This window comes from Podarcis muralis, chromosome 17, assembly GCF_964188315.1.
Source record: "Podarcis muralis chromosome 17, rPodMur119.hap1.1, whole genome shotgun sequence".
NCBI lineage: Eukaryota > Metazoa > Chordata > Lepidosauria > Squamata > Lacertidae > Podarcis > Podarcis muralis.
The window spans coordinates 28438758-28451214 of record NC_135671.1 but is presented as its reverse complement, the minus strand read 5'-3'; the positions used below and the strand labels follow the sequence as shown (position 1 = coordinate 28451214).

Sequence of the window (12457 nt, the reverse complement as noted above, 5' to 3'; positions counted from 1 at the left end):
AGAGATGGGTGGTGCACCCCACAGTCAAATTCGACTGGACTTAACTGTCTAGGGGTCCTTTAAAGTAAAGGTAAAGGGACCCCTGACCGTTAAGTCCAGTCATGGCCGAATCTGGGGTTGCGGCGCTCATCTCGCTTTATTGGCCGAGGAAGCTGGCGTACAGCTTCCGGGTCATGTGGCCAGCATGACTAAGCCGCTTCTGGCGAACCAGAGCAGCGCACGAAAACGCCGTTTACCTTCCCGGTACCCATTTATCTACTTGCACTTCATGCTTTCAAACTGCTAGGTTGGCAGGAGCAGGGACCGAGCAACGGGAGCTCATCGTGGGGATTCGAACTGCTGACCTTCTGATTGGCAAGCCCAAGAGGCTCACTGGTTTAGACCACAGCGCCACCTGCGTCCCTCCAGGGGTCCTTTACCTCTTCCTTATATGGAACAAAACGGCATGATACCCCCTTCCTGGGCCAGGTCCCAATTGAAAAAGACACCTTTGCACTTGCTAGTTCTAGCTCCATCATGGTCTCTCCTCTCCACCACCAACCTGGTCACCGTCCAACAAAACAAAGCAACCGCTGACAACTTCCTTTGAAACTCTAAAGAAAATATGTGATATTCAGGCCATAGCAGTGCTGTTTCTGTGACTATTATCAGGCACCCAGGCAAGGCCTATTGGCAAGAGAGAAGAGAGCCGTCTGTGGGCAGACACTGGCTTTATCTAGAAAGACGTCAATGGCTTCAGCTCAAGTGTTTCTCAAGGTTTATCCCTTTTGCCGGGAACAACGCTCAGTTGTGTTTTAAATAGAGTGGAAAAACGAAGAGCCTTTCCCCCCCGCCCATTAGCGATAAGTTGGCACCTCCGCCGACTGCAGTCCAGAAATGAGCTGCTTCCCATTATATCATTGCTTGTACTAATTATATCAAGGTGTCAGAGTTCTCCCATTAGGGATTGCCGTACAATGTTAATTACTGAGCAATTAGGCACCGCAGATTAGCCCCCCCCCTCTTTGGCACATCAGGAAATTTAAAAACAGTTTCCACATGGCTCTCGTAAACCCAATAAAGTAAACGTGGTGTCGTTGTTATCTCAGGTTGATGGCAAGTGGTAGTCCTGTCTGTATGTCAAACTTGGTCCACATGGGGTGGGGAAGATTGGGCCCACCGGGCAGACCCAGTTCTTCCCCAATCTCCCCACAATGGTTCCAATGAAAATCTAGGGCTGGGGGAAAGAGGTATGCATGAAACCAGAAGGGTTTCCAAATCCAATATAGGTCCGTATTATTGGCAGCTGTTCTGCTCTACCTGCCTGGGAAGACAGGCGAACTAATACCAGAAGCCAAGACCACCAGTGTTGAAGCAATTATTCTTCAACATCAACTTCGTTGGACTGGTCATGTTGTGCGGATGCCTGATTATCATCTTCCAAAATGGAAAGCGTAATGCTGGTGGGTCAACAAAGGAGGTTCAAAGACTCTCTCAAGGCAAATCTAAAAAAATGTAGTCTAAACATTGACAACTGGGAAACACTGGCCTGCGAATGCTCCAATAGGAGAACAAGCTTTACCAAAGGTGTCATGGGCTTTGAAGACGCTCAAACTCAGGACGCAAGGGAGAAACATGCTAAGAGGAAGGAACGCTTGGCAAATCCACACCGTGATCAACTCCCACCCGGAAACCTATGTCCCCATTGTGGAAGGACGTGTGGATCCAGAATTGGCCTCCACAGTCACTTACGGACTCATTGTTAAAACCGTGTCTATGGAAGACAATCTTACTTGGCTATGAGGGATCACCAAGGAAGAAGAAGAAGCCTGAAATAGGAAAGCGTACTTTTTGACCTAGTTCTGCCATTGCTGCAGCAACAGAAAATCCTTGATGTTTTGCCCATGCAATGCCAAAACTAAACATTATGCCTAGTTCCGTCATCTGCCGGCGAGAAGTACCAGTGTGGCCCTCTCCTTTCTAGCCAGTTTTCCACTCAAAATCAAAACCTGTCCCAAAAGTAAAATATATGGGGACTAGCGTGTGTTACGCAATGTGCTACATGGTGGGGGAGATAAATGATAGAGCCACAGGTAAACTGAACTCTAAGGGTGTTTTTGTCGTCCAATAGACTACAAGTGCAAGACCATTTGGATATTCTGGAAATTAAGATTTCTAGGTAAGGCAGCAGAAAAGCCCAGCAATAATGCCTCTTACAATCCCAAAGCAAAAAAACAACAGCAACCAAAAAACCTTCAGGGGGAGAAACAAAACCAGCGTGGTTACAATCAGAATGGAACAAATTTCATTAAGGGAATATCAAAGGCAATATTGAGAAGGGAGTATGAGCTGTTCAAGTATCTGCAAGCGAAGGCCTTGGAGAAAATACGACTAGGATAAAATCATTATAGCTCACACTAAAAATAAACTAAGGGAGGTGGCAACTGATAGGAACTCACAAGAGGCCACTTCATTAGCAGCAACATGATGAAAGAAGCCCAGGTGGTTTCTAAAAAGCAGAAAATGGCAAGGCAGGGAACATCCTGCTCAAAGCTGAAATAAAGCAGGTGGGGGCAATCAGTGAGCTTTGCAGCTCAGAGCTGTCGGCGAGACAAAGCAAAAACGGATGCAAAGACAAACGGAAAACACAAATGAGAGACCCAAGTTACTAAAAGTGACACTGAAAACAAAAGATAGTTTAAAATGTGATAAGCAATCAAACTTACGCTCTATCCTAAAGGTAAAGGTACCCCTGCCCGTACGGGCCAGTCTTGACAGACTCTAGGGTTGTGCGCTCATCTCACTCTAGAGGCCGGGAGCCAGCGCTGTCCGCAGACACTTCCGGGTCATGTGGCCAGCGTGACGAAGCTACTCTGGCAAGCCAGAGCCGTACACGGAAACGCCGTTTACCTTCCCGCTGGTAAGCGGTCCCTATTTATCTACTTGCACCCGAGGGTGCTTTCGAACTGCTAGGTTGGCAGGCGCTGGGACCGTGCAACGGGAGCGCACCCTGCCGCGGGGATTCGAACCGCCGACCTTTCGATCGGCAAGTCCTAGGCACTGAGGCTTTTACCCACAGCGCCACCCGCGTCCAACGCTCTACCCTAGAAATACATTTATCTCTCTATGCTTTCCCTTTGCTCAGAATTAATCATGAGCAATTTAAAACAAAATCAGCTTTCTTCCTTTTTTGCAAAGCGGTCCCGGGTGATATGGGCGGGGTAGAAATAATAAATTATTATTATATGGCCGATCCTGGCACTCTGAGAATGGTGCCAATGAGTGAGGCAACATTCACTACTAATCAGCTCAATGTAATCAATTAAAAAATTCTCAGGCCCAATTAAAATATTGGGCACTATTAACGGCTGCTAGCTCTTACTCCTCGTAGTTACCTCGTCTGTTCTACAAAGAGTGTGCAGAGGGCCAAAACTAAACTTTGCCAGCCACTGGTGAAAAACCTCTTCTTTGCCCTTGCTGCCTTTATCGCTTCTCTGGCATGCCATGAGATCCTATGCGTGTCTACTCAGAAGTGAGCCCCTCTATGTTCAATGAGAAAATGTGCACAGACTCCAGCCCAAAGAGGCCAAGTAAGGGATTGCCTTTAGCTCTGCAAAGCAGTCCAGGGCTTTCCAAACTTGGGTCTCCAGCTTCTTCTGGACTACGGCTCCCATCATCCCCAGCTAGCAGGACCATTGGTCAGGGATTATGGGAACTGTAGTCCAAAAAAAATAATTAGCTGGAGAACCATGTTTGGAAAGCCCTGCGCTTGTTTCTTACACCCAAGCGTTGCTGAAAAAGGATTGCGTTCGGATGTTACAATCGCAAAAACATCCAGCTAGCTTTGGCATTGTCAGTGGATGTGTGTGCATCATGCAATTACAGCACGTCTTTCTCTTCAAGGAATCTGTAGAGATAGCACTCCCAGGACTCTTAACAAACCCTGTGTGGAAGAGGGAATGTGCTTCAGACATGTAGCATGTGCAAAGTGCGCCACAGCCCTAAGGTCATTCCAAGTCTTCCCCGTTGCAAAGTATTGCTTACAAATGCAGAACATTTGGAACAAATAGTATAAACGCCATCTCCAACTCCTTGAAAGATTCCATCAACGGGTTCTCCGAAAATTTTTGCACATCACTTGGGAAGACAGGTGAACTAATCTCAGTGTACTGGAAGAAGCAAAGATCACCAGTGTCGAAGCAATGATTCTTCAACATCAACTTCATTGGACTGGTCATGTTGTTCGGAGGCCTGATTCTCGTCTTCCAAAGCAACTACTCTATTCCAAACTTAAGAATGGAAAGTGTAATGTTGGTGGTCAACAAAAGGTTTAAAGACACGATCAAGGCAAATCTAAAAAAAATGTAGTATAAACACTGACAACTGGGAAACACTGGCCTGCAAGTGCTCCAGTTGGAGACCAGCCTTGACCAAAGGTGTCATGGGTTTTGAAGACACTCGAACTCGAACACGGGCTTTGAAGACACTCGAACTCAGGACGCAAGGGAGAAACGTGATCAACTCCACACCGTGATCAACTCCTGCCCAGAAACCAATGTCCCCACTGTGTGGTTCCAGAATTGGCCTCCACAGTCACTAACGGACTCACGGTTTATAGAAGACAATCTCACTGAGCTACGAGGGATCGCCAAAGAAGAACCATAAAGGATGCAACCACAGCATCTCTGACAGGTGGCCATCTAGCCTTGAGTATCTCCATCATCTTCATAGGCAGTCTGTTCCACTGGATGAACAGCTCATACCATTATGTTGGGTCCCCCCCCCCAAGTTTAGATGAAATTTGCTTCCCTGCTCATTCTGCCCCCTGCAGCAACGCATAACATGCCTGCTCCATCTTCTCTGACAACCCTTAATGTATCATATTTTTCGCTCTATAAGACGCACCAGACCACAAGACGCACCTCGTTTTTGGAGGAGGAAAACAAGAAAAAAATATATTCTGAATCTCAGAAGCCAGAACAGCAAGAGGGATCGCTGCGCAGTGAAAGCAGCAATCCCTCTTGCTGTTCTGGCTTCTGGGATAGCTGCGCAGCCTGCATTCGCCCCATAAGACGCACACACATTTCCCCTTACTTTTTAGGAGGGAAAAAGTGAGTCTTATAGAGCAAAAAATATGGTATGTAAGATTGCTATCATCTTCAACTTATCTGAGACTGCCTGCTATGTATTAAGTCAGGGCAAGCCAACATTGTGCCCTCCAGGTGTTCTTTGCCTGCGTCTCCCATCACCCCTGATGGTTGGCCATGCTGCTGGCAACAGTAGTGACCAGCAGGGAAATGCAGGCAGTGGGGTGCTGCTCACCTGGCGTCCCAGTACTGCACATAGCTGCCACTTACTGAGAGTCATAGAATTATAGAGTTGAAAGGGACCATGAGGGCCATCTAGTCCAACCCCCTGCAATGCAGGAATCTTTTGCCCAACGTGGGGCTCGAACCCACAACCCTGAGATTAAGAGTCCTGTGCTCTACCAACTGAGCTATCCCAGGCCCGAACTGATCTTCTCCAGAGCAAGCACCCACAGCTCCTGCTTTTCTTCCAGACCATCCGACGATCCATTCACCCTCATTTGGACACAGCCCAGTTTGGTCTATTGCACAGCAAAGTTGAATATGGCTAATCAGCTACCTTTGGCCACGGGGGTAAGCAGAAATATATAACCTCTGCAAGTCTAAAGAGTTGTCTTCAGCACCACCCCAGGCAATTATCTTAAATCCCTCCAGCAATGATGCTTGAAGAACTTCCTTTCCCCCATGCAGGCCATTCAACTGCCTAATTGCATTTCTAGTTAGGAAAGGAAGTGTCTTTTAATTAAATTATTTTCCTTGTACTTTAAGGTGTTTTTTTTTTTTTTAGTTTCAAGCCACTGCTCTTTGTTATTGCCTCAAACACTGTAAATAATCCCTCCCCCTCTTCCCTATTATTACCTCTCAAATATTTATAGACTGTTATATCAACCCGCAGTCTCTTTTTCTACAAGCCGTACATCATTTTTGTCACCCGTCTCTTGATCTGCTCAGATTTATCTATGCCCACCTTTCATAATAAGATATTCAAAAAAACCAACTCAGGGCTGGATTCCAAAGTAGGATTTCAAGAAAACTGGAGAGAGACTGGGTGAGACTCTCTCTGCATTTGTTATTTATTTTGTACAAACTGTACCCTGGACGAACTGTGCTGTGGCTTTAAGGCTCAGGTCTAGCACACTCCATTTGTTCTCCTTAGCCAGGAACTCTGGAATTGGTGTTTTCAAGGAGCTGATTAAAAGACCGAGGGATGGGACGACACGTACCACTTCCGAACATCCACAGAGGACCACATGTTCAGAGTCAATTTGGCAAGAAAGAAAAGGGCTGAGCGACAAGTCTTCTCAATGACATTTTAATAATCACGTTAAAAGTTTGATTTTCAACCCACTAATTCCTCATGTGCATATCTGGGGCGAGGGACGCGGGTGGAGCTGTGGGTTAAACCACAGAGCTTAGGACTTGCCGATCAGAAGGTCGCCGGTTCGAATCCCCGCGATGGGGTGAGCTCCCGTTGCTCGGTCCCTGCTCCTGCCAACCTAGCAGTTCGAAAGCACCTCAAAGTGCAAGTAGATAATTAGGCACCGCTCCGGCGGGAAGGTAAACGGCGTTTCTGTGTGCTGCTCTGGTTCGCCAGAAGCGGCTTAGTCATGTTGCCCACATGACCTGGAAGCTGTACGTCGGCTCCCTCGGCTAATAAAGCGAGATGAGCGCCGCAACCCCAGAATCATTCATGACTGGACCTAATGGTCAGGGGTCCCTTTACCTTATATCTGGGGCAACCAAGTTCCATGAAGACTAGAACCACGTGCCCTTTAAACGCCCAATGTTAATATAGAACCTGTTTGCTCCTTGCTGTCTGTGGCCATCGGAGCACCCACGGGACTTGAGTGCGATTCTTACAATCCGCAGGTTTGTACCAGTGATGGGGAAGGAAGAATTCTCCTCTGCTATATTTTCTTATGGAAAAGTCTTCAATTCTAGAAATGTTAAGATTATAGAACTAATTGATAAAAACAGACCCAATTAATGCAATTATATATTCAAACGAATTAAAAAAGCGTACTTGGAAATGAAGGCTTGGGATGTCTTTGAAAGTATAAACCTTTCACATGAGATTTATTAATTCTTTCATAGGCCACGAGAAAATCCAGAATTGGCCTCCACAGTCACTTACGGACTCGCTGTTAAAACCATGTTCATGGAAGACAATCTTACTCGGCTACGAGGGATCGCCAAAGAAGAAGAAGAAGAAGAGTTTGGATTTGATATCCCGCCTTTCACTCCCTTTAAGGAGTCTCAAAGCGGCTAACATTCTCCTTTCCCTTCCTCCCCCACAACAAACACTCTGTGAGGTGAGTGGGGCTGAGAGACTTCAAAGAAGTGTGACTGGCCCAAGGTCACCCAGCAGCTGCATGTGGAGGAGCGGAGACGCGAACCCGGTTCCCCAGATTACGAGACTACCGCTCTTAACCACTACACCACACTGGCTCACAGTGAAGAAGACCATTAATTCCCCGCCACCCACACACCTCGTCTCCATCAAGTACAGTCATACCTCGGGTTACAGACGCTTTGGGTTGCATGATTTTGGGTTGCGCACTGCGCTGAACCCCAAAGTACCTGAACGGGTTACTTCCGGGTTTCGGCACTTGTGCAGAAGTGCTAAATTGCGCTTTGTGCATAAGCGCTGAATCCTGACCTGCATGTGCGCAGACGCAGCGCTGCAGGTTGCAAACACGCTTTCTGCACGGATCACGTTTGCAACCCGGGTGTCTACTGTATCTCAGTTCAACTACTTTTGCTCTTAAAAAAGGACCCACACGCTCACTTCTTCCAGGTGACAGATTAATGCCACACGTCGAATATGACCCTCAGGTCCATCAGACTATCCCACTGCAAAAATGCTTGGTTCAAATTTTCCTCTAGTGTTAGCTAGGAAAGTGGGTTAGAGGCTTCCAGTGTGGTGTAGTGGTTAAGAGCGGTAGTCTCATAATCTGGGAAACCGGGTTCGAGTCTCCGCTCCTCCACATGCAGCTGCTGGGTGACCTTGGGCCAGTCACACTTCTTTGAAATCTCTCAGCCCCACTCACCTCACAGAGTGTTTGTTGTGGGGGAGGAAGGGAAAGGAGAATGTTAGCCGCTTTGAGACTCCTTAAAGGGAGTGAAAGGCGGGATATCAAATCCAAACTCTTCCACGGGCATCCCATCCCCATCATTCAACACATCATATTAACATCATATTAATCCATACCTGTTTAAACAGATTAACCCTGAATTCCTGCAAGTGGTGGCCCTTATTTTGGCGCTTGACCATCATAAACTGCCTACACGTTAAGGCTGCAATTCCAAGCACAATTGCTTGGGAGCAAGTTTCCGGAGAACAGGGATGCACAATTCCCCCCGACCTAAAGTTCAGGCCCTACTGCAGCTTTTTCCTATTCTTTCCCCGAACTCAGACGAACTCCTTTTAAAATAACCAGCGTTACCATGACTACAATGAGGTATGTGCATGCTGGCAAGGCACCACAGCTTCCCGGCCTGCTATTCCCCCCCCCCCCCCCGAAAAACAGCATGTCACCAGAGGCTAGAAAAATTGTCTCTGGCCTCTCAATGCGTAGTAATATTTCTGACCTGCCAATAAAATGGATACAGCGAGAAAAAGACTTTTTTCCCCGGTACCTTGTATGATTTGTGTGGCTCCTTCACATCCTATTCCTCTCCCTGTAAACTATGTTCGGTGTGATGAAGTTTGCAAGAAAAACTGCTAGACCTCAGGGCGGCAAGGAAGGGGGGGAGGGCAGAGATCCCGGCAAGGTGAAATTGAAGCCGCTGCTACTCTGGAAATGTCAGAAAGGAATTCTGACCCCCATGGACATCAACAGACCTACTGAGCAAGAATTGCGGGTGCTCATATTTGTTCGGCGGCAGTGAATAATTTGATGCTGACAGTCCCCTTCCCATCAAATCCCACAATATTCTCATGCTGCCTAAGCACCATAGCTGTCAACGTTTCCCTTTTTTAAAGGGAAATTCCCTTATTCCGAATAGGATTCCTCGCAAGAAAAGGGGAAAGTTGACAGCTATGCTAAGCGCATTTCTCCGGAAGCGAGGCTCCCTTGAACCCAGCGGAGCCCACGTCCGGGGAAAAATGCACATATTTGAGCTGCACACCTGTAAAAAGGCACCTGCCTGAAGCATAATGTGCAGCTGCCCCCCAATATCTGTGTAGCAACAGTAGAGAGCATGACACGGACCTTGCAGTCCCCGTAATCCTCCTGAACCCTTTATGACCAGATGGCACATTCCGCAATTTGGCAAACATCGCTGAAGGTTCCAGGCACAGAATGGCTGCCTGGGAACATGCCACAACACAACACGGACGGCACGGTGCAGCACAAAATCAGAGCGAGGAGTGCTGCCCTGTGTGTGTGTCCCCCCCCCCCCCTCCATACTTGCTGTGGGAAATCAGCTATGTCCTGGTGGTCCGGATTGCAGAGACACCGTATCTATCCCCTTCCCCCCCAAACAATGTTGTTCCTGTCTAGTAACAACCGGGAGAAATATACGAGGTGGGCATGCCACACTCTCTCACAAGCTGCACAAGCACACTGCAAATGACTTCGTTTGGATACAGGATGCAGCGCATAAGCAGAGCACATGCTGCTCATGCAGAAAGACCCCAGATCCCTGGCATCTCTTCTTAAAAAATGGTCAGCTAGCAGGAAAAGATCTCTCTCTGCTGGCGACACGGAGAGCTGCTGCCGGCCAGAGTCTGTAATACCAGGGTACAGTGGCGTAGCGTGGAGGGTGCGGGGGGGGGCGGCTGCACTGGGCGCAACATCTGGGATTAGGGCAAATCCACAGGTTAGGGGGCGCAAATCCACGGGTTAGGGGGCACAAATTACTTGCCTTGCCCCGGGTGCTGACAACCCACGCTACGCCACTGCCAGGGTAGATGCAGTGCTGGATTTATGTATAAGCTAAACAAGCTCTAGCTTAGGACCCCACTCCCTTCGGAAGCCCCAAAATTTTAAAGAAAAAAAAACTGGATGTACATTTCCAAAATATAAGATAAAAAGCAAATAAAATAAAACCTACATACAGCAACCATGTTTTGTGTTGTGTAGGTTCCTATGATGTAAGTCATGGGCCCCGAATACTTGCCTGCTCCCTCAAATATCACTGGTTTGCTCCTTTCTATATATATAGGGTACCTACATTCTGCATGGACTGGTTGCATGGCCACATGGGCTAATGGCTTGAGATACCTATTAAAGGTAGAGGTAAAGGACCCCTGACTGTTAGGTCCAGTCGTGAATGACTCTGGGGTTGTGGCACTCATCTCGCTTTAGTGGCCGAGGGAGCTGACGTTTGTCCGCAGTTTTTCCGGGTAATGTGGCCAGCATGACTAAGCTGCTTCTGGCAAAACCAAAGCAGCACACGGAAATGCCATTAACCTTCCCGCCGGAGCAGTACCTATTTATCTACTTGCACTTTGACATGCTTTCAAACTGCTAGGTGGGCAGGAGCTGGGACCGAGCAACAGGAGCTCACCTTGTCGCGGGGATTCGAACCGCCGAACTTCTGATCAGTAAGCCCAAGGCTCTGTGGTTTAACCCACAGCACCAACCGCATCCCTCAGATGCGGTCCAGAAATTACCATATAGCATGTATTCATCACAAAAAATAGTGACAATTTGTTGTTGACAGAGGACAGCTGGCCACAGAAAGGGCCCCATTACCTTCAGGAGCTGAGGGCCGCATTAAACCTAAATCTGGCCCTGGGTAGATGGACAAATTATCTCACCTGGTGTGAGGCAGCACATGCCTATGCTCCTGAATGAAAAGCTAAATGGATGAAAATGGCGATGGCTTCCTATTTGGCTTGGGAGAGCCTCTAAATACTGCCATCTTACGGGGTGAGGGCCGGGTCCTTTGGCATCGCGTTTACCTGTGGACGAGGTTGGCACCGCGGAAGCTGACGTGGTGGGCAGTGGTGGGCTGGCGCTCTCCAACAAGAGGCAGGAAGGGCCCCCGCTGGCATTGTTCTCTTTCTTCACGTACATTTCCGTGGCGCTGGGCAACGGGATGGGGTGGCTGATGCCCAGCTCCTCTTCCTGAGCTTGCTGCCTTCGCAGGGCAACCTGGGAAAGAGATGTGGGAATGTTCAGGGATGCAGGAGAGGATATATTGCCTGATAATAGCCTTTCCAACTTGTGTAAACTAGTTCACAATTTAGCAGAGTAACATCCCCCTTTTTCAAATACAGTAGTTTGGATTGCCACTCGTTTAGTTGGGATTTTTGATGTCTTCCAATTCTGCGCTATTAGAGTTCTAGCAGCCACTGTCGCGTACTGAAAGAGTGTTTTATCTTCCTTTTTGATTTCCTCTCCAATTATCCCCAGCATATGATAATAATTTTTGCTGGGGAACATCCCCCCTTTTAAACTTGCAGCGGATGCGTTTGCTCAGGCTCGCTAAAGCCTCTATAATAACTGTTCTGGTATTTCCCCCTTATTCCCACATAAAAGATAAGACATGACACAGTCTTCTATGAAAGTATAAAAAGAGTTTACTCACATTCTGTTCACAATCAGATCCCAGAAGGCAGACTTAGCTTAGAAAAGTAACATACACCTGGAAACTATCTCATAAGAAGACAGTCCCTTTGTCCTCTCTTGGTTGGAAGCCAAGAGAGCATCTTTGGATAAGCAGATGTTGCTTCTTTGATGCATGTAATCAAAAGAGATGCCCTGCCCTGTGCTTTTGTTGTTACCTGCACAGGTGAGGCCACGCCCACCTCTGGGCACATGCAGAGGAAGTCTGTCCCAACCCAGAAGGAAACAGGAAGTTAACCTGCTGGCTGGACAAACATTCCTCCCCATGTGTAAACATGTTCACTCTAGCAATGTTGTACTTGACTGCTCTTGTATTTCACATCCCACAAGAGAAGGGGCAAAACGCTGTTTCCTCTCCAGATTGAAAGAACGGCGGCGGCAGCAACTTCGATGGGAAATGCCAGAGTAGAACCGGAACAGCATTTTAAACAGTTTGCACAAAAGGAGGCTGAAAGGGGTAGGGGCTGCAACATGCACAAACACACCTTTCCTCATTTATGAAATTTGTCCGCATGTGTGCAGAAAGTTGCATATAAACTGGAAGTTCACATAGGGAAGGCTTTTCTTTTTTAAAAATAAAATAAAATATTATGTTTTTGTATATGTTGGAAGCTGCCCAGAGGGGCTTGGGGCAACCTGGTCAGACGACCAGGGTACAAATACAATCATCATTATCAGCTTAGGTAAATTCAGGACTCCTGACCAAAGACAACAAGGAAAAGATTTCCTTTGCTTCAGTGAATTCTGGATTGCACCTGGAATTACGGCAAATTCAGGCCCGGGTGTGTGGAGAGACTCAAATTCACTCCAATA

The 12457-nt window shown here is 47.5% G+C and overlaps 1 protein-coding gene across 1 annotated transcript in view; it reads right to left on the bottom strand.

Moving 5' to 3' along the window:
* Positions 1-12457, bottom strand: part of DMRT1 (doublesex and mab-3 related transcription factor 1) — a 61618-nt gene that overhangs the window by 46052 nt on the left and 3109 nt on the right. The window contains exon 2 of the mRNA XM_028712486.2: positions 10978-11170. Coding sequence (XP_028568319.1) covers positions 10978-11170 — 193 coding nt within the window. The remainder of the gene's footprint in view (positions 1-10977; positions 11171-12457) is intronic.